We start from the raw sequence: 26,105 nt of genomic DNA, 5'->3' as shown, positions 1-26,105 counted from the left end.
CTCCTTGGTCTATGGGATCTGCCAGGCAAAAATACTGGAGTAGGTTGCCATGCCCTTCAGGGGATCTTCCCGACTCAGGGAGCGAATCCACGTCTCCTGCGTTAGCAGGCAGGCTCTTTACCACTAGCGCCACCTGGGAAGCCCATATAATGATTACATGGGCTAGTCATGTAAGAAAAATTACAGTTTATGAGCAGTTTTCACTCTTACAGTCTGTGAAACCTGATGTGCATTGTAGTTATCATTGCTGTAAAAATACTAATAACTACCTTCTATTTTATCTTGACAGATGGTATATTGTTCTCTGACAGATTTTCAAAAAGCTGTCTATCAAACAGTATTAGAAACCGAAGATGTGTCTTTGATACTTCAATCTTCTGAGCCTTGTACCTGCAGCAGTGGCCAGAGAAGGAGAAATTGTTGTTATAAGGTAAGTATTTCAGTATGGTATGTTTCCCTGGTAGCTCAGATGATAAAGGATCCTCCTGCAATGCAGGAGACCTCCGTTCACTCCCTGGGCTAGGAAGATCCCCTGGAGGAGGGCATGGCAATGCCTCTAGTATTCTTGCCTGGAGAATCCCCATGGACAGAGGAGCCTGATGGGCTACAATCCACCGGGTTGCAGAGTCCGACACAACTGAGTGAGTAAGCACATTACATGATATCTTTACTGTCTTGTTTTTGATTACACAGTACTCAGTTCTAGTATCAGATAAGTAGCACATAATATAACTTTTCCTCATGGTTTTTTATCTGTAGAAGCTGTGTCACCATGTATACTTCCTGGAATGAGGACTTTCTCTGCTCTTTTATTAAAAACACCATTGTGTCATGGTTTACCAAAAGTACAATTCCATATTAGTGATTCATGGATATTTTGTGTATCATTTGACCATTATTTTCTCATAATGTATTATGCTGATAGTAACCAGATAATAAATATTATTGTAAGTGATATATTTTTGGTGTAGTTAGTTATATCACCATGTTAGTCCCTTGCTTATTTTTATTTTCTGTACTTTTATGGTTACAGACCAATTCACAGGGTGAAACAGTGAAAACCTTGTATTTCAGTTACCTTGCAGTCCTTCAGAAGGTAGCTAACCATGTGGCATTACTGCAGACTGCTAGCAGCTCTAAACAACAGGTTTGGGTTGGCTTTTTAAATTTCTTTGTGATCCTATTTAGTGTATTTGGTATAAAATTTCTTAGCCAAATATCCTTAAGTTATCTTTGTATGAAATTTAAGAGGTAACTGACTTGCTTGTTTTTTAATTTAGATGTCAGAGAAGTTTCTGTATTTAAATTTTTAATCAAAGTGAGAAAAGTTAACCTTAAATCTTTTTTTATGCCTCTGATACGTTCATATTATTTTCATTTTCCTAATAACTTTTGATATATTACCAACTAAACATATTTGATGAATCCATCCTAATTCCACTAATAATGTATCTAATTATGTTTATCTAATCTATTGTATTAAATGAGGCTTTATAATAATCTGTATATTAAATATTTAGTAAAAATCAGTAATTTCAAAATTTAGACACACATGGAATCATTGACTTTAGTCATGTCAGCTGTGTCTAAAGCACAGTGTAAATAAAAAGATCTTTTTAAAAGCTTTTTGTATAATGTTTTCATATTTTGCTTTCGTGTGATAGGCTTGAGGCTGTTAAAATGTAATTTTAAAAGACTACTCTTTGAGAAGTATCCAATTCCTTATTTTGAAAATCATAAAAAAGTAACAGTAAAATTAGTAACCAAATCACTATCTGAGAACTCATCAAAACCTTACATGTTTAACATATCACTTTAAGGTATTTTAAATTAAAGAAGGTAAAACTTTCAACCTAATACATTCCTTCTAAATATATTTTTTATAAATATTTTCAAATTATACAGGATTAAAAGTGCTGAGATTTTTTTTCTTTTTCCTTTTCCCCTTAAGGAAACACTTATCAAAAGGATATGTGATCAGGTATTTTCCAGATTCCCAGATTTTGTGCAAAAAAGCAAAGATGCAGCCTTTGAAACACTTTCTGATCCAAAATACAGTGGAAAAATGAAGGTAAGTTGTTACTCTTTCAGTTTGCATACATGCAAGGATGATGTATTTAAAAGTTTTAATATTTATGCAAGGAGATCCAACCAGTCCATCCTAAAGGAGATCAGTCCTGGGTGTTCATTGGAAGGACTGATGTTGAAGCTGAAACTCCAATACTTTGGCCACCTGATGGGAAGAGCTGACTCATTTGAAAAGACCCTGATGCTGGGAAAGATTGAGGGCAGGAGGAGAAGGGGACAACAGAGATGAAATGGTTGGATGGCATCACGTACTCAATGGCCATGGGTTTGGGTGGACTCTGGGAATTGGTGATGGACAGGGAGGCCTGGCGTGCTGTGGTTCATGGGATCGCAAAGAGCTGGACACGACTGAGTGACTGAACTGAACTGAACTGAAATAAAATAGGTTGTCTTTATTATATAGTTCAGAAAAACCTTATGCTTAGTACAGAAAATTTCTTTTCTTTCCTTTGTGGTTTTCTTTTCCACAGTGTTTGGAGCTGTCATTGCCAGATGTATAAGTGCCTGTTTTAAAAATAACAGTATTACTACTATTACACAGGCTTTGGATTATTTGCTTCCTCTCTAAACATACTGCATATGGGGGCAAATTATTGGTATTTTGGCATCAAAATCAAATCTGGAATTCAGGACTTACTGTAATAGAGAAACAGAGGGGATTAAACGAGAAGAGGTATATATCTGACTGATTGTTGTAGAAAATAAATATCAGAGTTTTTAGAAAGTAGGTGTAATTAAACACATTTTATTACATATACTTAAAGAAAATTTGTATACTTACTAAAAGAAATTTGTTACTGTTCAGTCTCTAAGTTACGTCCTACTCTTTGCAACAGCATGGACCTGCGGCAATCCATGGTCCTCTGCCATCCACTGTCTCCTGGAGTTGGCTCGAATTCATGTCCATTGAGTTGGTGATGCTCTCCAACTATCTCATTCTCTGTCACCTTCTCATTTTGCCTTCAGTCTTTGCCAGCATCACGGTCTCTTCCAATGAATCAGCTCTTCGCACCAGATGGCCAAAGATTCAGCTTCAGCATCATTCCTTCCAATGAATATTCATGATTGATTTCCTTTAGGATTGACTCATTGGATCTCCTTGCAGTCCAAAGGGACTCTCAAAAGTCTTCTTTCTCTAGCACTACAATTCAAAAACATCAATTCTTCAGCACTCAGCCTCTTTATGGTCCAGCTCTCACAACTGTACATGACTACTGGAAAAACCATAGCTTTGTAGGCACAGTGATGTCTCTGCTTTCTAGCATGTTATCTAGGTTTGTCATAGCTTTACTTTCAAGGAGCAAGTGCCTTCTCATTTCATGGCTGCAGTCACTGAAGTGATTTTGCAGCCCAAGAAAAGAAAATCTGTCACTACTTCCACATTTTACCTTTCATTTTGCAATGAAGTGATGGGACTGGATGCCATGATCTTGTGTATGTGTGTGTGAATTGTTCACTCCTACTCTTCACGACTCCATGGGGTGTAGTCTGCCAGGCTTCTCCGTCCATGGGATTTTCCAGGCAAGAATACTGGAGTGGGTTGCCATTGGGATCTTCCCGACCCAGGGATCGAACTCGGGTTTCCCACATTGCAGGCAGACGCTGTACCCTCTGAGCCAACCAGGGAAGCCCCAACTAAGCCATGATCTTAGTTTTTAAATTAGAAATACCAAGGGAACATTTCATGCAAAGATGGGCTCGATAAAGGACAGAAATGGTCTGGACCTAACAGAAGCAGAAGATATTAAGAAGAGGTGGCAAGAATACATGGGAGAACTGTACAAAAAAGATCTTCATGACCCAGATAATCATGATGATGTGATCACTAATATAGAACCAGACATCTTGGAATGTGAAGTCAAGTGGGCCTTAGAAAGCATCACTACAAACAAAGCTAGTGGAGGTGATGGAATTCCAGTTGAGCTGTTTCAAATCCTCAAAGATGATGCTGTGAAAGTGCTGCACTCAATATGCCAGCAAGTTTGGAAAACTCAGCAGTGGCCACAGGACTGGAAAAGGTCAGTTTTCATTCCAATTCCAAAGAAAGGCAATGCCAAAGAATGCTCAAACTACCACACAATTGCACTCATCTCACATGCTAGTAAAGTAATGCTCCAGATTCTCCAAGCCAGACTTCAGCAATATGTGAACCGTGAACTCCCTGATGTTCAAGGTGGTTTTAGAAAAGGCAGAGGAACCAGAGATCAAATTGCCAACATCTGCTCTTTCATGGAAAAAGCAAAGAGTTCCAGAAAAACATCTATTTTTGCTTTATTGACTATGCCAAAGCCTTTGACTGTGTGGATCACAATAAACTGTGGAAAATTCTGAAAGAGATGGGAATACCAGACCACCTGCCCTGCCTCTTGAGAAATCTGTATGCAGGTCAGGAAGCAACAGTTAGAATTGGACAAGGAACAACAGACTGGTTCCAGATAGGAAAAGGAGTACGTCAAGGCTGTATATTGTCACCCTGCTTATTTAACTTCTGTGCAGAGTACATCATAAGAAACGCTGGACTGGAAGAAACACAAGCTGGAATCAAGATTGCCAGGAGAAATATCAATAACCTCAGATATGCAGATGACACCACCCTTATGGCAGAAAGTGAAGAGGAACTAAAAAGCCTCTTGATGAAAGTGAAAGAGGAGAGTGAAAAAGTTGGCTTAAAGCTCAACATTCAGAAAACGAAGATCATGGCATCTGGTCCTATCACTGCATGTGAAATAGATGGGGAAACAGTAGAAACAGTGTCAGACTTTATTTTTTTGGGCTCCAAAAATCACTGCAGATGGTGACTGCAGCCATGAAATTAAAAGACGCTTTACTCCTTGGAAGAAAAGTTATGACCAACCTTGATAGTATATTCAAAAGCAGAGACATTACTTTGCCGACTAAGGTCCGTCTAGTCAAGGCTATGGTTCTTCCTGTGGTCATGTATGGATGTGAGTTGGACTGTGAAGAAGGCTGAGCACCGAAGGATTGATGCTTTTGAACTGTGGTGTTGAAGAAGACTCTTGAGAGTCCCTTGGACTGCAAGGAGATCCAACCAGTCCCTTCTGAAGGAGATTAGCCCTGGGATTTCTTTGAAAGGAATGATGCTAAAGCTGAAGCTCCGGTACTTTGGCCACCTCATGTGAAGAGTTGACTCATTGGAAAAGACTCTGATGCTGGGAGGGATTGGGGACAGGAGGGGAAGGGGACAACCAAGGATGAGATGGCTGGATGGCATCACGGACTTGATAGACGTGAGTCTGAGTGAACTCCGGGAATTGGTGATAGACAGGGAGGTCTGGCATGCTGTGATTCATGGGGTCGCAAAGAGTCGGACACAACCGAGCGACTGAACTGATCTGAACTGAACTGAGTTTCAAGCCAGCTTTTTCACTCTCCTCTTCACCCTCATCAGGAGGCTCTTTGGTTCCTCTTCACTTTATACCATTAGAATGGTACAATATGTATATCTGACATATATATGTGTGTGTGTGTATATATACACACACACATATTTCTGACACTTTAACAGCATCATCTTTTAGGATTATAAATAACTCAGCTCTAGTTCTGTTATCTCCACTAGTTTTGTTTGTAGTAATTAGTAATGCTTCCTAAGGCTTACTTGACTTAACACTCCAGCACGTCTGGCTCTAGGTAAGTGTCTGCACCATTGCGGTTTTCTGGGTCATTAAGACCTTTTTTCGTATAGTCCTTCTGTGTACACCTTTTCTTAATCTCTTCTGCTTCTGTTAGGTCCGTACCATTTCTGTCCTTCATTGTGCCCATCCTTGCATGAAATATTCCCTCGATATCTCTAGTTTTCTTGATATCTCTAGTTTTCTTGATATTAGATAGATATCTAGGCCCAAGTCCTAAAAGAAGTACTGTTCTGTAATTTAGTTTCTGAACATACTGTAAGTATAAAAAAAGTGTTTTTGGAAATTAATCAATTTAAATGCATCTCATAATCTAAAATGCTTTCTTTTTATTAATCCAGATGAGATGAACTATGTCCTTGAGCAATTTAATTTACCTCATTTTTAACAATGTGATGATGAATTTCAGTTCAGTTCAGTTCAGTTCAGTAGCTCAGTTGTGTCCGACTCTTTGCAACCCCATCAATCGCAGCACACCAGGCCTCCCTGTCCATCACCATCTCATGTAATATCTAATACTTTAAACTTGGAAAAGATGAAGGGAATTACCAAAGATTACTGAGATTATATTGTATAAAATAATTTTTTTAAAAATTCTTAAGTGTTGTTTATGTATATAAAGTATACTTTTTATTGAAACTGGTTCACTGATGTTCTTGTGGTTCTCTTCCAGGTTCTTCAGCAGCTTTTAAATCACTGCAGGAAAAACAAAGATAAAGTTCTTCTTTTCTCCTTTTCCACCAAGGTGAGTTTTGTGTGAAGCATATTTTCGATTGATTCAGGTCTAGTTCCTGAGGCCTAAAAGTCTGTAAAGAGGTCTCTGTATCTTAAAGAGATTTTAAAAAAACATCGAGCCACATTTACTGCTTATGTATCTTCTGTGAGTTCAGTTCAGTTCAGTTTAGTCGCTCAGTCGTGTCCAACTCTTTCTGACCCCATGAACTGCAACACGCCAGGCTTCCCTGTCCGTCACCAACTCCTGGAAATTACTCAAGCTCCTGTCCATTGAGTTGGTGATGCCATCCAGCCATCTCATCCTCTGTCATCCCCTTCTCCTCCCACCTTCAATCATTCCCAGCATCAGAGTCTTTTCAAATGAGTAGGTTCTTTGCATCAGGTGGCCAGAGTATTGGAGTTTCAGCTTCAGAATCAGTCCTTCCAGTGAATACTCAGGACTGATTTCCTTCAGGATGGACTGGTTGGATCTCCTTGCTGTCCAAGAAGCTCTCAAGAATCTTCTCCAATATCACAGTTCAAAAGCATCAATTCTTTGGTGTTCGGGTTTCTTTATAGTCCAACTCTTAACATCCATACATGACTACTGGAAAAACCATAGCCTTGACTAGATAGACCTTTATTGGCAAAGTAATGTCTCTGCTTTTAAATATTCTGTCTAGGTTGGTTATAACTTAACTTGCAAGGAGCAGGCATCCTTTAATTTCATGACCATGGTCACCATCTGCAGTGATTTTGGAGTCCCAAATATAAGTCTGTCACTGTTTCCCTGTCTATTTGCCATGAAGTGATGAGACCAGAAGTGTTGATCTTAGTTTTCTGAATGTTGAGCTTTAAGCCAACTTTTTCACTCTCCTCTTTCACTTTCATCAAGAGGCTTTTTAGTTCTTCTTCACTTTCTGCCATAAGGGTGGTATCATCTGCATATCTGAGGTTATTGATATTTCTCCCGGCAATCTTGATTCCAGCTTGTGTTTCTTCCAGTCCAGCGTTTCTCATGATGTACTCTGCATATAAGTTAAATAAGCAGGGTGACAATATACAGCCTTGACGTATTCCTTTTCCTATTTGGAACCAGTCTGTTGTTCCATGTCTACTTCTAACTGTTGCTTCTTGACCTGCATACAGATATCTCAGGAGGCAGGTAAGGTGGTCTGGTGTTTCCATCTCTTTAAGAATTTTCCACAGTTTGTTGTGATCCACACAGCAAAGGCTTTGACATAGTCAGTAAAGCAGAAGTAGATGTTTTTCTGGAACTCTTCTTGCTTTTTCAATGAAACAGCGGATGTTGGCAATTTGATCTCTGGTTCCTCTGCCTTTTCTAAATCCATCTTGAACATCTGGAAGTTCACAGTTCATATATTGGTGAAGCCTGGCTTGGAGACTTTTGTGCATTACTTTGCCAACATGTGAAATGAGCAGTTGTGTGGTAGTTTGAGCATTCTTTTGCATTGCCTTTCTTTGGAATTGGAATGAAAACTGACCTTTTCCAGTCCTGTGGCCACTGCTGAGTTTTCCAAATTTGTTGGCATATTGAGTGCAGCACTTTCACAGCATCATCTTTGAGGATTTGAAATAGCTCAACTGGAATTCCATTACCTCCACTAGCTTTGTTTGTAGTGATGCTTCTTAAGACCCACTTGACTTCACATTCCAGGTTGTCTGGCTCTAGGTGAGTGATCACACCATCGTGATTATCTGGGTCATGAAGATCTTTTGTTCTTCTGTATATTCTTACCACCTCTTCCAGATATCTTCTGCTTCTTAATAATTTCTGTGGGAAATGGTAATGAGGTACACAGCTTTTAAAACAGATACTTAAATCTCCATTGCCTTCTCCGATATCAGAATTACTTACTATCAGATAGCAAACATAAAGATAGATTTCTAATTCTCTACTTAGATGTATTTGTTAATAATTAAAATGTTCTTTAAGATATTTAAGAATGTGGACTATAGCAAAAATAATTAATATAATTAGATAAATGAGTTGGCCAATACTTTTCTTTTTATTCCTTTTTTTTTTTAGTTTAGAAAGCTAAAGATTGATTTTTTCCGTTGAAATATTGATTTTTCTTTTTTTAACACAAAGGTTGCCAAATGTTAAAGTCAGTTTCAGTATAATAGTAGGAAGATGTATGAGTCAGAAAATAGAAAATATTTGTTGCTCTTGTAATTATAAGAAGGAAATTGTGAACAGCGATATTAATACTTAATAAAGCTCATCTGTATAATGGTATGAAACTTATTAAACCATGAGTTTATTTTTGCATGTCTCTGTATCTTTCCTCTAGTTGCTTGATGTGCTGCAGCAATACTGTATGGCATCTGGACTTGATTACCGACGACTTGATGGAAGTACAAAATCAGAGGAAAGAATCAAGATTGTGAAAGAATTCAACAGCACTCAAGATGTAAACATTTGCCTTGTCTCTACAATGTAAGAAAATAAAATTTTGTAACTTGATTTCTATCTAATTGCTCTTAAGATTTAAGATAATCCTTAACCTATTACTGGATTTTCAGTGATTATGCTTCTATTGCTGTGTTTCATTTAGCTTTAAGGAGAAGCAACAAAAATGCTAATTTTGACTGGGATAACATTATTGAGTTTTATCTAAACTTTTCTGTCAGATCCATTATTTTCATCCTCTTTATACGTCTGGCTTTATTTTTTAAAATATCCGAAAAGTGGATGCTTCTTCATCAAAATATTCTGTAGTTTTTTGACTCGTGTATTGTGGTTAGAACAGTCAGACTTAATTGAATAATCAAGTTATTAATTGAATAGTTGAGAGTCACATGTGGCAGTGATTTTCAAACTGTGGTCAAGGAACCCTTGAGAACCCATAAGGAAGGCTTAATGGACCAGGAGTTTCCTTCCTCTGTCTCTACTTGGTCTCAAGGAGAGCAGCTGAACATTTATAGGTTTTATAAAGCTAAATCAGTTCTAACACCTGTTTATGAATCTCAGTGAACTTTTTAAGACATACACATACTTTAGAGAAAAATTTAAGTTGATATAAACACCTGAGAAGATTAGTCTCTTTTGGCAGGGGTAATAAATCTGTAACTTTTTAACATCTAATATAATAAGTATTTTATAGATATACTCCCACTGTCTTTCAAAAAGAATTTCAAAGGAGATTTATTTATTTATTTATTTATTCAAGATTGTAGTATCGTTGACTTACAATGTCATGTAAGTTTCAGGTGTACAGCAGAAAGATTCAGTAACCTATGTTATTTTTCAGGTTTTTTCCCTTTTATGTTACTGCAAAATACTGAGTATAGTTCTCTATGCTATACAGTAGGTTCTTGTTGGTTATCTGTCTTTTATATAGTAGTGTATATACGTTAATCCCATCCTCCTAACATATCCCTCCGCTCCCTTGATCTGTGAGTCGTCTTCTGTTTTATTTTTATTTTTATTTTGTGTGTGTGTGTGTGTGTGTGTGTGTGTGTATATGTGTTTTATTTATTTATTTATTTATTTTTAAAATTTTAAAATCTTTAATTCTTACAAGCGTTCCCAAACATAAACCTCCCTCCCACCTCCCTCCCCCTTACATCTCTCTGGGTCATCCCCATGCACCAGCCCCAAGCATGCTGTATCCTGCGTCAGACATAGACTGGCGATTCAATTCTTACATGATAGTATACATGTTAGAATGCCATTCTCCCAAATCATCCCACCCTCTCCCTCTGAGTCCAAAAGTCCGTTATACACATCTGTGTCTTTTTCCTGTCTTGCATACAGGGTCGTCATTGCCATCTTCCTAAATTCCATATATATGTGTTAGTATACTGTATTGGTGTTTTTCTTTCTGGCTTACTTCACTCTGTATAATCGGCTCCAGTTTCATCCATCTCATCAGAACTGATTCAAATGAATTCTTTTTACCGGCTGAGTAATACTCCATTGTGTATATGTGCCACAGCTTTCTTATCCATTCATCTGCTGATGGACATCTAGGTTGTTTCCATGTCCTGGCTATTATAAACAGTGCTGCGATGAACATTGGGGTACATGTGTCTCTTTCAATTCTGGTTTCCTCGGTGTGTATGCCCAGCGGTGGGATTGCTGGGTCATAAGGTAGTTCTATTTGCAATTTTTTAAGGAATCTCCACACTGTTCTCCATAGTGGCTGTACTAGTTTGCATTCCCACCAACAGTGTAGGAGGGTTCCCTTTTCTCCACACCCTCTCCAGCATTTATTGCTTGCAGATTTTTGGATCGGAGCCATTCTGACTGGTGTGAAGTGGTACCTCATTGTAGTTTTGATTTGCATTTCTCTAATAATGAGTGATGTTGAGCATCTTTTCATGTGTTTCTTAGCCATCCGTATGTCTTCTTTGGAGAAATGTCTATTTAGTTCTTTGGCCCATTTTTTGATTGGGTCGTTTATTTTTCTGGATTGAGCTGCATAAGTTGCTTGTATATTTTTGAGATTAGTTGTTTGTCAGTTGCTTCATTTGCTATTATTTTCTCCCATTCAGAAGGCTGTCTTTTCACCTTGCTTATAGTTTCCTTTGTTGTGCAGAAGCTTAAACTCTCCAGAAAGCAGGAATAGAAGGAACATACCTCAACATAATAAAAGCTATATATGACAAACCCACAGCAAACATTATCCTCAATGGTGAAAAATTGAAAGCATTTCCCCTAAAGTCAGGAACAAGACAAGGATGTCCACTTTCACCGCTACTATTCAACATAGTTCTGGAAGTTTTGGCCACAGCAATCAGAGCAGAAAAAGAAATAAAAGGAATCCAAATTGGAAAAGAAGAAGTAAAACTCTCACTGTTTGCAGACGACATGATCCTCTACATGGAAAACCCTAAAGACTCCACCAGAAAATTACTAGAGCTAATCAATGAATATAGTAAAGTTGCAGGATATAAAATCAACACACAGAAATCCCTTGCATTCCTATACACTAATAATGAGAAAGTAGAAAAAGAAATTAAGGAAACAATTCCATTCACCATTGCAACAAAAAGAATAAAATACTTAGGAATATATCTACCTAAAGAAACTAAAGACCTATATATAGAAAACTATAAAACACTGATGAAAGAAATCAAAGAGGACACTAATAGATGGAGAAATATACCATGTTCATGGATCGGAAGAATCAATATAGTGAAAATGAGTATACTACCCAAAGCAATTTACAAATTCAATGCAATCCCTATCAAGCTACCAGCTATATTTTTCACAGAACTAGAACAAATAATTTCAAGATTTGTATGGAAATACAAAAAACCTCGAATAGCCAAAGCAATCTTGAGAAAGAAGAATGGAACTGGAGGAATCAATCTTCCTGACTTCAGGCTCTACTACAAAGCCACAGTCATCAAGACAGTATGGTACTGGCACAAAGACAGACATATAGATCACTGCAACAAAAGAGAAAGCCCAGAGATAAATCCACACACATATGGACACCTTATCTTTGACAAAGGAGGCAAGAATATACAATGGAGTAAAGACAATCTCTTTAACAAGTGGTGCTGGGAAAACTGGTCAACCACTTGTAAAAGAATGAAACTAGATCACTTCCTAACACCGCACACAAAAATAAACTCAAAATGGATTAAAGATCTAAATGTAAGACCAGAAACTATAAAACTCCTAGAGGAGAGCATAGGCAAAACACTCTCAGACATAAATCACAGCAGGATCCTCTATGATCCACCTCCCAGAATTCTGGAAATAAAAGCAAAAATAAACAAATGGGACCTAATTAAAATTAAAAGCGTCTTCTGTTTTAAATATACGTTCATTTGTATCTTTTTTTTTGATTCCACATATAAGCGATATCATATATTTATCTTTATCTGGCTTACTTTACTTAGTTAGATAACCTCAAAGTCCATTCATGTTGCTGTATTGTGTATATATATGTATTTATCCATTCATCTGTGGATGGACATTTAAGTTACTTCCATGTCTTGGCTCTTATAGATAGTCCTGCAGTGAACACTGGGATGGATAATAGTTTTCTCTAGATATATGCCCAGGAGTGGAATTGTAGGATCATATGGTAGTTATTACTGTTTTTCATAGTGGTTATACCAGTTTACATTCCCACCAAAAGTGTAGGAGGGTTCCCTTTTCTCTCTCCAGCATTTATTATTTATAGACTTTTTGATGAGGGCCATTCTGAATGGAGTAAAGCAATACCTCATTGTAGTTTTGATTTGCATTTATCTAATAATTAGTGATTTTATATACATTTTTTTATGTGCCTGTTGGCCATCTGTATGTCTTCTTTGAAGAAATGTCTGTTTAGGTCTTCTGCCAATTTTTTTGATTGGATTGTTTGTTGTTCTTAATATTGAGCTTTATGAGCTGTTTGTATATTTTTGAAATTAATCTCAAGGGACTTAAAAAAAAACATATAAAATACAAGAAAGGAAAAGTAAGTAAGTAAAAAAATTGCTTTGGAAATTCCCTGGAGGTCCTGTGATTAGGACTTAGTGCTTTCACTGCCATGGGATATGTTCAGTCCCTGGTAAAGGAATTAAGATCGCACAAGTTATACAGCATGGCCAAAAAACAGAAAAATTACAGTGAGAAATCAAATATATATGGTGAGTGAGCTGCTTAACTGCTGAGGACTAAAATTATTCTTGAATTCTTGCAGCTAAGGCCTGAGAAGCTCTAGATTTCCATGTACCTGTGAATGAATTCAAGAAGAATTTCACACGATTCCTTAAATACTCAGTATTAAATGACAGAACACTGTCTTCAGCTAAGTTTTATCAAACACACATAAGCATTCTTAATTTTTAAATAATGTTTTAAAGGTATAAATACCTTCAACAGTAGTTCAGATAGTTCAGAATTTATCATGACAACCAATTATCTTTCATTCCTGTTCTGCTCACCTGTAGTCTAATTTGATAACCTCTGCCATAAAGTCCCTAATTATCACTTCAGCTGTATTGCAAATTGCTATTTAATCTGTCTATTGAATTTTTAATTTTAAAATCTATTTTTTGTGTTTAGAAGTCCTGTCAGCTGATTTTTCAGCAAAACTTTATAGGACAGGAGGGAGTAACACATTATATTTAAAGTACTGAAACAAACAAAAAAAAAAAACAAAATAACTTATTGCCAAGAATACTTTACCAGCAAGGCTATCATTCAGAATTGAAGGAGAGAAGAAGTTTGCCACACAAGCAGAAGCTGAAAGTTCATCATCACAAAATGGATCCTATAACAAATGTGAAAGGATCTTCTTCAAGTGAAAGGAAAAGGCCATAACCAGAAATAACAAAATATATGAAAGAAAGAAATCTCACTAATAAAGACAAATATGTAGTAAAGGCAGCAGTTCAAACCCTTAAAAAGGGGTAGAATGAAGATTAAAAGACAGAAGTTGTAGAACTATCTTCAATATTTAAAATGAAAAAGAATCTGAAAAACAATATAACTGAATCACTTTACTATACATCAGAAACTAACACAACATTCTAAATCAAATATGTTTTGATTTTTTTAAAAAAGGAAAAGTTGTAAAACATAACTACAACTACATTAAAGAATTAGATGATACAAAAAATAGAAAGATGCAAAATATGGTATTCAAAACATAAAACATGGGTTGTGGAGTAAAAATGTAGTGCTTAAAAGCATTTGAACTTAAGCAACTGTCATTTTAAAACAGATTTATATAATGTGTGTATATATATAAATATATAAAATTGTGTATATGTGTGTATATAAATATATATGTAAGAATACATATATGTATGTGTATATATATTGAACTGGATCATAAATAAGACAGAATGCCAAAGAATTGATGCCTTTGAATTATGGTATAGGAGAAGACTCCTGAAAGTCCCATGGACAGCAAAGAGATAAAACCAGTTGATCTTAAGGGAAATCAACCCTGAATACTCATTGGAAGGACTGATGCTGAAGCTGAAGCTGAAGCTCCAGTATTTTAGTCATCTTGTGCAAACAGCTGACTCAGATTGGAAAAGTCCCTGATGCTGGGAAAGATTGAGGGCAAAGGAAAAGGGGCATCTGAGAATGAGATGGCTGGATAGCATCACCAATGCAATGGATACAAACTTGGGCAAATTTCGAGAGATGGTGTGGGACAGAGAGGTGGTGTGCTGCAGTCCATGGAGTCTCAAAGATTCAGACAAGACTGGGTGACTGAATAACAACAACAACGTGTGTGTGTGTATCAGTTCAATTCAGTTCAGTTCAGTCGCTCAGTCCTGTCCGACTCTTTGCGACCCCATGAATTGCAGCACGCCAGGCCTCCCTGTCCATCACCGTCTCCCGGAGTTTACTCAGACTCACGTCCATCGCATCTGTGATGCCATCCAGCCATCTCATCCTCGGCCATCCCCTTCTCCTCCTGCCCCCAATCCCTCCCAGCATCAGAGTCCTCTCCAATGAGTCAACTCTTCACATGAGGTGTCCAAAGTATTGGAGCTTCAGCTTCAGCATCATTCCTTCCAAAGAAATCCCAGGGTTGATCTCCTTCAGAATGGACTGGTTGGATCTCCTTGCTGTCCCAGGGACCCTCAAGAGTCTTCTGCAACACCACAGTTCAAAAGCATCAATCCTTCGGCACTCAGCCTTCTTCACAGTCCAACTCTCACATCCATACATGACCACAGGAAAAACCATAGCCTTGACTAGGTGGACCTTAGTCAGCAAAGTAATGTCTCTGCTTTTGAATATACTATCTAGGTTGGTCATAACTTTTCTTCCAAGAAGTAAGCGTCTTTTAATTTCATGGCTGCAGTCACCATCTGCAGTGATTTTGGAGCCCCCAAAAATAAAGTCTGACACTGTTTCTACTGTTTCCTCATCTATTTCCCATGAAGTGATGGGACCAGATGCCATGATCTTAGTTTTCTGAATGTTGAGTTTTAAGCCAACTTTTTCACTCTCCTCTTTCACTTTCATTGAGAGGCTTTTTAGCTCCTCTTCACTTTCTGCCATAAGGGTGGTGTCATCTGCATATCTGAGGTTATTGATATTTCTCCCAGCAATCTTGATTCCAGCTTGTGTTTCTTCCAGTCCAGCATTTCTCATGATGTACTCTGCATAAAAGTTAAATAAGCAGGGTGACAATATACAGCCGGAACATTTCATGCAAAGATGGGCTCGATAAAGGACAGAAATGGTCTGGACCTAACAGAAGCAGAAGATATTAAGAAGAGGTGGCAAGAATACACGGGAGAACTGTACAAAAAAGATCTTCACGACCCAGATAATCACGATGGTGTGATCATTCACCTAGAGCCAGACATCCTGGAATGTGAAGTCAAGTGGGCCTTAGAAAGCGTCACTACAAACAAAGCTAGTGGAGGTGATGGAATTCCAGTTGAGCTGTTTCAAATCCTCAAAGATGATGCTGTGAAAGTGCTGCACTCAATATGCCAGCAAGTTTGGAAAACTCAGCAGTGGCCACAGGACTGGAAAAGGTCAGTTTTCATTCCAATTCCAAAGAAAGGCAATGCCAAAGAATGCTCAAACTACCACACAATTGCACTCATCTCACATGCTAGTAAAGTAATGCTCCAGATTCTCCAAGCCAGACTTCAGCAATATGTGAACCGTGAACTCCCTGATGTTCAAGGTGGTTTTAGAAAAGGCAGAGGAACCAGAGATCAAATTGCCAACATCTGCTCTTTCATGGAAAAAGCAAAGAGTTCCAGAAAAACATCTATTTTTGCTTTATTGACTATGCCAAAGCCTTTGACTGTGTGGATCACAATAAACTGTGGAAAATTCTGAAAGAGATGGGAATACCAGACCACCTGCCCTGCCTCTTGAGAAATCTGTATGCAGGTCAGGAAGCAGCAGTTAGAACTGGACATGGAACAACAGACTGGTTCCATATTTATGTATTTTATATTTATATATGTATATATACACACACATGTCAATATATATGAACTTCATGGTAATCTTAAACCAAAAATTTGCAATAGATAAAAAAAAATAAAAGGGAAAGGAACCCAAACATAACATTAAAGAAAGTTATCATACCACAAGGAAAGAGACTAAAGGAAGAGCGTAGAAGTATTACAAAAGCAAGCAGAAAACAGTTGACAAAATGTTAACTGTCAGTAAGTATACACCTATAGTAGTATTAAAGAATCTTCAAACCATCTGACAGTTGCACTCATCTCCCATGCTATGCTAGTAAGGTCCTATTTTAACTCTTTCATGCTAGGCTTCAGCATTACATGAGCCAAGAACTTTCAGATCTTCAAGCTGGGTTTAGAAAAGGCAGAAGAGCCAGAGATCAAGTTGCCAACGTTCGCTGGACCATAGAGAAGGCAAGGGAATATCAGAAAAATATCTACCTCTGTTTCATTGTCTGCGCTAAAGCCTTTGACTATGTGGATCATAACAAACTGTGAAAAGTTTTTAAAGAGGTGGGAGTACCGGACCATCTTACCTCTCCTGAGAAACCTGTATGTGGGTCAGCAAGGAACACTTAGAACCCTGTATGGAACAACTGATTGGTTCAGGATTGAGAAAGGAATACCACAGGGCTGTCTGCTGTCACCCTGTTTATTTAAAGTATAAACTGAGCACACCATGAGAAATGCCAGACTGGATGAGTTAAGCTAGAATCAAGATAGGCAGGAGAGACATCAACAACCTCAGATATGAGATGATATCACACTAATGGCAGAAAGTGGAGATGAACTAAAGAACCTCTTGAGGAGAGTGAAGGTGGAGAGTGAAAAAGCTGGCTTAAAACTAAATATTAAAAAAGCTAAGATCACGGCATCTGGCTCCATTACTTCATGGCAAATAGAAGGGGAAGAGGTAGAAGCAGTGACAGATTTCCTCTTCTTGGGCTCTAAAGTCACTGCAGATGGTGACGCAGCCATGAAATCAGAAAACGATTGCTTCTTTTCAGGAAAGCTATGACAAACCTAGACAGTGTGTTGAAAAGCAGAGATATTACTCACCCGACAAAGATCCCTATAGTCAAGTCTGTGGTCTTCCCAGTGGTCTCACATACAGTTGTAAGAACTGGACCATAAAGAAGGCAGAATGCCAAAGAATTGATGTCTTTGAACTGTGGTGCTGGAGAAGATTCCTGAGAGTCCGTTGGACAACAAAGAGATCCAACCAGTCAATCTTAAAGGAAATCAACCCCGAAGACTCATTGGAAGGGCTGATGCTGAAGTCGATGCTGCAGTATTTTGGTCACCTGATGGCAAATAGCTCGCTCGTTGGAAAAGTCCCTGGTGCTGGGAAAGATTGAGGGCAGAAGGAGAAGAGGGTGTCAGAGGATAAGATGGCTGGATGGCATCAACAGTGCAATGGACAGAAACTTGGGCAAACTGCAGGAGATAGTGAGGGACAGGGAAGCCTGGCATGCTGCAATCCATGGGTTCACAAAGAGCCAGACACAGCTGGGCAACTGAACAACAGCAGCATACACCTATCAAAATCAGAGATAAAAGAGAAGTTACAACCAATATCAAAGAAATACAAACACTCATAAGAAACCGCTGTAGACAATTATGTGCCAATGGATTGGACAACCTGGAAAAAAATGTATAAATTCCTAGAAACATACAGTCTTCAAAGACTGAATCAGGAAGAAATAAAATATCTGAACTGACTGATTGCTATAATGAAATTGAATCAGTAGTCAAACAACTCTTAACAAACAAAAGTCCAGAATCAGATGGCTTCACAGAGGAATTCTACCAAGTATTTAAAGAACCAGTTGGGATTTTCCTGGATGTCCAGTGGTTAAGACTTCATGCTTCCACTGCAGGGGGCCCAGGTTTGATTTCTGGTTGGGGAACTAAGATCGCATAAGTCAAGTGGCTTGGCCAAATAAAGAACAGATAATACCTAGTCTTGTCCAACTATTGCAAAAATATTGAAGCAAAAGAAATACGTTCAAACTCATTTTACAAGGCCAGCATTAACCCTGATACCAAAACCAGACAAAGATATCACACAAAAAAGAAAATTACAAGGCAGTGATACCTGATGAGATATAAAAATCTTCAACAAATATTAGCAAATGGAATTCAATAACAGTTGAAAGGATTAAACACCATGATGAAGTAAGATTTATCCCAGGGATGCAAGTAGGAGTCAGTACCCACAAACCAATCAATGTGATAGATCACATTAACACATTGAAGAAGAAAAATCGTATGATCATCTCAATAGATACAGAAAAAGATTTTGACAAAATTCAATGTCTTTATCATAAAAACCTTCAATAAAGTGGTTATAGAGGGAACATAACATAATAAAGGCCATATATGAAAAACCAACAGCTAATAATATACACAGTGGTAAAAAGCTTAAAACTTTTCCTCTAGGATCAGGAACAAAACAAGGACACCCACTCTTACCAGTTTTATTCAACATGGTACAGTGATTCCTGGCCACAGTAATCAGGTAAGAAAGATAAATAAAAGGCATCCAAATAGGAAACAGAAGAAGCAAAACTGTTGCTATTTGCAGATATCATGATTCTATATATAGAAAACCCTGAAGACAATACCAGAAAACGATAAGAACTAATAAATGAATTCAGTAAAGTTGTAGGATGCTTCCCTGGTGGCTCAGAGGTAAAGAATATGCCTGCCAAGCAGGAGATGCAGGTTCGATCCCTGAATTGAGAAAATCCCCTGAAGGAGGAAATGGCAACCCACTCCAGTATCGTTGCTTGGAAAATCCCATGGACAGAGGAGCCTGGTGAGCATACAGTCCATGGAGTTGCAAAGAGTTGGACATGACTTAGAAACTAAACAACAAAGTTGCAGGAGACAGTATTATCATACAGAAATCTGTTGCATTTCTATACACAAATAATGTGCTGTCAGAGAAATTACAGTTGTTCTTTTACAACTACATCAGAAATAATAAAATAGGAATAATTTAACCAAGGAGGTAAATGACATGTTCACTGAAAACTATAACACAAATATGAAAGAAACTGAACACAAATAAATGGAAAGATACACCATGGTAATGGATTGAAAGAATTAACATTGTTAAAATGTCCATATAGGCCAAAGTAATCTTCATATTCAATACAATCACTGTCAAAATACCCATTGCATTTTTCACAGAACAGATAGTCCTAAAATTTGTGTGGAACCACAGAAGACCCCAGACAACCAAAGAGAGCTTGAGAAGGTACAAGGCTAGAGTTGTCTTGCTTCATGATTTCAAAATCAAATTTGTGTGGTATACAAAGCCATAATAATCAAAACAATATGGTACTGGTATGAAACCAGACGCACAGATCAGTGGAATAGAATAGAGCACATTTATATGGTCAACTACATCATGAGAAACGCTGGACTGGAAGAAACACAAGCTGGAATTAAGATTGCCAAGAGAAATATCAATAACCTCAGATATGTATATGACACCACCCTTATGGCAGAAAGTGAAGAGGAACTAAAAAGCCTCTTGATGAAAGTCAAAGAGGAGAGTGAAAAAGTTGGCTTAAAGCTCAACATTCAGAAAACGAAAATCATGGCATCCGGTCCCATCACTTCATGGGAAATAGATGTGGAAACAGTGTCAGAGTTTATTTTCTTGGGCTCCAAAATCACTGCAGATGGTGACTGAAGCCATGAAATTAAAAGATGTTTACTCCTTGGAAGAAAAGTTACGATCAACCTAGATAGTATATTCAAAAGCAGAGACATTACTTTGCCGACTAAGGTCTGTGGAGTTAAGGCTATGGATTTTCCGGTAGTCATGTATGGATATGAGAGTTGGACTGTGAAGAAGGCTGAGCGCCAAAGGATTGATGCTTTTGAACTGTGCTGTTGGAGAAGACTCTTGAGAGTCCCTTGGACTGCAAGGAGATCCAACCAGTCCATTCTGAAGGAGATCAACCCTGGGATTTCTTTCGAAGGAATGATGCTGAAGCTGAAGCTCCAATACTTTGGCCACCTCATGTGAAGAGTTGGCTCATTGGAAAAGACTGTGATGCTGGGAGGGATTAGGGGCAGGAGGAGAAGGGGACGACCGAGGATGAGATGGCTGGATGGCATCACTGACTCGATGGATGCGAGTCTGAGTGAACTCCGGGAGTTGGTGATGGACAGGGAGGCCTGGTGTGCTGCGATTCATGGGGTCACAAAGAGTCGGACACGACTGAGCGACTCAACTGTACTGAACTGATCTATCTTTAAGCAGCCAAGAATATTCAGTGGGGGAAAGAGTCTTTTCAATATGTGATGTTGGGAAAATCGGACAGATAGATGTAAGAGAGTGAAAGTAGACTCTTTTCTAATGCCAGATACAAAAATAAATGCAAAGTGGATTAAACATTTAATGTTAGACCTAAAACCATAAAACTCCTAGAAGAAAATATAAGCAGTGAGCTCTTTGGCATTGATCTTTGTAATGTTTTTTAAATCTTTCTGAGCGAGGACAGTAAGAACAAAAATAAACATGTGACTACATCAAACTAAAGAGCTTTGGCACAGTGGAGGAAACTATCAACAAAAGAAAAAGGCAGCCTACTGAATGGGAGAAGATATTGTAAATGATATGTTCAATAAGGGGTTAATATCCAATATCTATAAGGAACTCTAAAACTCAATATAAAAAAGCCAAATAATCCAAGAAATCAGCAGAGGTCCTAAATAGATATATTTCCAAAGAAGACATACAGATGGCCAACAGGCCCATGATGAGGTGCTCAGCATCACTAATCATCAGGGAAATGCAGCTCAAACCAGAGAAATAGCACCTCACACCTGTCAGGGTAACTTTTACGAAAAAAAAAAAAAAAACCAAAACACAGATAACAGGTGTTGTTGAGGCAATGGGGAAAAGGCAACCATTCTGCACTGTTGGTGGGAATCTACGCTAATACAGTCACTATGAAAACTAGTATGGAGGTTCCTCAAAAAATTAAAAGTACAAGTGGCATACAACCTAGCAATTTCACTTTTGGTCATTTATCTAAAGAAAATGAAAAACACTAATTTGAATAGATATATGTATGTTCAAAGCAGCAGTATATATAATAACTATGATACAGACACAACCTAACCTAAGTGTCTATTGATAAATGAAATGGATAATGATTATACACACATACATAGATATATTTACATACACACACACACACACACACACACACACACACACAGTGGAATATTACTTAGCCATAAAAAGGATGAAATCTTGTCCTTTGTGACAACATGGGTGAATCTACAGTGTATAATCTAAGTGAAATAAATCAGATGGAGAAAGACAAGTACTATATGATTTCACTTACATACAGTATCTAAAAAATAAAAGAGCAAACATAGCAAAACAGACTCAGATACAGAGAATAGGCTAGTGGTTGCTCAAAGGGAAGGAGTAGGGAGAAGGGGTTAAAAGGTACAGGGGATTGAGAGGGTCAAAATAAAGAAGTCATGTGGATACAGCGTACAGCATAGGAATATACTCAAATTTTTTAAAAGGTCTTCCTTATATTTTTCAAATCTGGCTGATCATTGATCTATATTTTTTGTTTTTTATGGTTTCTAGCTTTTATTTCTTTAGTAGTTTTAGTCATTTTTAAAAATACCTTTTTGAATGGCATTTTTACTCTATTTAACTCCTATTTTGGGGGGATGCTAATCCTTCTATTTGTTCTTCCCTCTGGCTCTTGCTCATGGTAGATGGTTTCTTCACACATTTTGTAATTTTTTATTTTGAGCTTATCTTCCTCTGTTAATCCTTAGGAGACTGGTTGTAGGAGTTCTCCATTACTGTGGTTTTACTTTGACTTCTCTGTTAGGTATCCCAACCAGGGCACGAGAAGTTTTGGATTCCTGTTTTCCTGTGACTGAATTCAAAGAATGATTTGTTACCTAAGTCCTTACATTTGTTACATAAAGAACTTTACAAAATATAGTAAATACATTCATCAGCTATATTTTTCAAAAGAGATACACTCAGTTTTTGTTTTGTTTTTCTCATTTTGCAGAAATTTATGTTTAATTTCTGGCTGTTGAAACAAAAGACTTTCACACTGGCTCAGTTCATTATTTTTGCCAGAATCCTAATTCTTCATTATCTTTTAGTTTATCAACAGCTTGGACTTTGTGTTATGTTAAAGGGAAATTTAGTTTTCTTTTACTTCCCCCTCCACATTTTCCCAGAGAAGGCAATGGCACCCCACTCCAATACTCTTGCCTGGAAAATCCCATGGACGGAGGAGCCTGGTAGGCTGCAGTCCATGGGGTCATGAAGAGTCGGACATGACTGAGTGACTTCACTTTCACTTTTCACTTTCCTGCATTGGAGAAGGAAATGGCAACCCACTCCAGTGTTCTTGCCTGGAGAATCCCAGGGACGGGGGAGCCTGGTGGGCTGCCATCTATGGGGTCGCACAGAGTCAGACACGACTGAAGCAACTTAGCAGCAGCCCCGTTTTCCATGTAGTCTTTATTCTTTTTATTTTTTGTCTATTAATTAATTTTTAGCCTTAAATAATATACTTTAATTTTTGACTTTTAGTCCAGCAACTTTCTACAGTATCTTCTTAGTACTTGTAATGTTTGGTATTAACATTAGCACACATCCATCGTTTCTTCTACTTTTGTCATCTGTCTATATTATCTCTCAGCTATTTTAACAAATAACTTTGTATGCCAGAATATATAGAAAATAAATTTTATGTATTTTTGAATATCAAAAATATCTTTTATGTGATCTCTCATGTAATTGCTTTGGCCAGCTGTAGAGAATTTCTTTTCAGATCTTTGTAGGTATTCAGTTCAGTTCAGTTGCTCAGTCTTGTCCAACTCTTTGCGACCCCATGGCTACAATCACCATCTACAGTGATTTTAGAGCCCCCCAAAATAAAGTCTGACACTGCTTCCACTGTTTCCCGGTCTATTTCCCATGAAGTGATGGGACCAGATGCCATGATCTTCGTTTTCTGAATGTTGAGCTTTAAGCCAACTTTTTCACTCTCCTCTTTCACTTTCATCAAGAGGCTCTTTAGTTCCTCTTCACTTTCTGTCATAAGGGTGGTGTCATCTGCATATCTGAAGTTGTTGATATTTCTCCCGGTAATCTTGATTCCAGCATGTGCTTCTTCCAGCCCAGCATTTCTCATGAAGTACTCTGCATAGAAGTTAAATAAGCAGGGTGACAATATACAGCATTGACTTACTCCTTTTCCTATTTGGAACCAGTCTGTCAAAATCACAGGAGATGGTGATTGCAGCCATGAAATTAAAAGACGCTTACTCCTTGGAAGGAAAGTTATGACCAACCTAGATAGCATATTCAAAAGCAGAGACATTACTTTGCCAACAAAGGTTCATCTAGTCAAGGCTATGGTTTTTCCAGTAGTCATGGATGGATATGAGAGTTGGACTGTGAAGAAAGCTGAGCGCCGAAGAATTGATGCTTTTGAGCTGTGGTGTTGGAGAAGACTCTTAAGAATCCCTTGGACTGCAAGGAGATCAGTCCTGGGTATTCTTTGGAAGGAATGATGCTGAAGCTGAAGCTCCAATACTTTGGCCACCTCATGCGAAGAGTTAACTCATTGGAAAAGACTCTGATGCTGGGAGACTCTAACTCTGGGAGTTCATGATGGACAGGGAGGCCTGGCGTGCTGCAGTTCACGGGGTCGCAAAGAGTCGGACACTACTGAGTGACTGAACTGAACTGAACTGAACTGAACTGAACCACAGCACGCCAGGCCTCCCTGTCCATCACCAACTTCCCAAGTTCACTCAAACTCATGTCCATTGAATCGGTGATGCCATCCAACCATCTCATCCTCTGTCGTCCCCTTCTTCTCCTGCCTTCAATCTTTCCCAACGTCAGGGTCTTTTCAAATGAGTCAGCTCTTCACATCAGGTGGTCAAAATATTGGAGTTTCAGCTTCAACATCAGTCCTTCCAATGAATATTCAGGACTGATCTCCTTTAGAATGGACTGGTTGGATCTCCTTGCAGTCCAAGGGACTTTCAAGCATCTTCTCCAACACCACAGCTCAAAAGCATCAATTCTTCTGTGCTCAGCTTTCTTCACAGTCCAACTCTCACATCCATACATGACTACTGGAAAAACCATAGCCTTGACTAGATGGACCTTTGTTGGCAAAGTAATGTCTCTGCTTTTGAATATGCTATCTATGTTGATCATAACTTTCCTTCCAAAGGGTAAGCATCTTTAATTTCATGGCTGCAGTCACCATCTGCAGTGATTTTGGAGCCCCCCAAAATAAAGTCAGCTACTGTTTCCCCATCTATTTCCCATGAAGTGATGGGACCAGATGCCATGATCTTAGTTTTCTGAATGTTGAGCTCTAAGCCAACTTTTTCACTCTCCTCTTTCACCTTCATCAAGAGGCTCTTTGGTTCTTCAACATTTTCTGGTATTTAGTATTTCTGAAATTTTGTCTAATGCCAATCAACCTGTTTTAGTCTGAAATTTCACAGTGATATTTCACTCTTTTATAAATTAATTAAAAATTAATTGATTATTTTTGGTTGTGCTGAGTCTTTTGGTTGCTGCGTGGACCTGCTCTAGTTGCGGCATGAGGAGCTACTCTTCATTGTGGTACATGGGCTTCTCATTACAGTGGCTTCTTTTGTTGCAGAGCACAAACTCTAGGCACATGGGCTTCCATAGTTACCGTGTGCAGACTCTAGGATGCACAGGTTTCAGAGCTGTCAAGTGTGGCTCCGCAGTTGTGATGCGTGGGCTTAGTAGCTCTGCAGCATGTGAAAGCTTCCCGGATGAGATTGAACCCATGTACCCTGCATTGACAGGCAGATTCTTACCCACTGTACCACCATGGAAGTCCGATATTTGAGTCTTGATGTGAGTTTTTGTTCGTTTATTTTGCTGGGTGTGATCTGAAGGCTTGTATTTCTGAACTCTGGAAGGTTCTCTTTGATTATTTCTTTGACAGTGGCTTCTCTTCAGTTTTCTCTAGTGTCTCTCCTGGTCACTAGGTTGTCTGATTTTAGTGTTCCTACAATGATTCCTTTTGCGGGGAGGACAGAGTTGCACTGTGTAGCTTGCAGAATCTTAATTCCCCAAACAGGGATAAACACAGGCCCTTAGCAGTGAAAGCTCGGAGTCCTAACCACTGGACCACCAGGGAATTCCCCTAGAATGATTCTTTAAACCTGTGAACTTTGATCTCTTACTTTGTGTTTTTATCTTTCTTGGATCTATTGCTGAAAAAAATGGCATTTTCCAATTTTATTATTTTATTTTAAATAACTAATTTTTGTCTTTTAACTTATGTATTTATTTTTTTTGCTTTAAACTCTCATTCTGTGAATCTTTATTCTGGAATGTCAATACCTTAAAGCTTAGCTTTCCATAATCATCTCATTCAGTTCATCAAAGGAGAGTTTTCTGGCATTTTTCCTTGGGTTGGAATTTTTATTGGAATCACTGAATTTATAAACGACTTTGTGTAGAAAAATGACATTTTAATGCTTTTAAACCTTCCTATCTCTGAGCATGGTATTGGTTAAATATATTTAGGCTTCTCGGTAAGTGAATAGTTTATTCGACCTTTTAAAACAAATATTTATTTGGCTGTGCCAGGTCTTTGTTGTGGCATGCAGTATCTTCGATCTTCATATGGCATGCAG

At 38.1% G+C, this 26,105-nt stretch overlaps 1 protein-coding gene across 2 annotated transcripts in view; it reads left to right on the top strand.

The window, feature by feature from the left end:
* The window catches only part of ERCC6L2 (ERCC excision repair 6 like 2), a 162,506-nt gene that overhangs the window by 50,306 nt on the left and 86,095 nt on the right, over positions 1-26,105 (top strand). For both annotated transcript variants that reach the window (XM_069575743.1, XM_069575744.1), the window contains exons 7-11: positions 290-430; positions 1,034-1,147; positions 1,952-2,071; positions 6,415-6,486; positions 8,771-8,916. In XM_069575743.1, the coding sequence (XP_069431844.1) occupies positions 290-430; positions 1,034-1,147; positions 1,952-2,071; positions 6,415-6,486; positions 8,771-8,916 (593 nt within the window). The remainder of the gene's footprint in view (positions 1-289; positions 431-1,033; positions 1,148-1,951; positions 2,072-6,414; positions 6,487-8,770; positions 8,917-26,105) is intronic.

Source organism: Ovis canadensis, chromosome 2, assembly GCF_042477335.2.
Source record: "Ovis canadensis isolate MfBH-ARS-UI-01 breed Bighorn chromosome 2, ARS-UI_OviCan_v2, whole genome shotgun sequence".
Lineage (NCBI taxonomy): Eukaryota > Metazoa > Chordata > Mammalia > Artiodactyla > Bovidae > Ovis > Ovis canadensis.
This window is presented reverse-complemented; position numbering and strand designations above follow the sequence as displayed.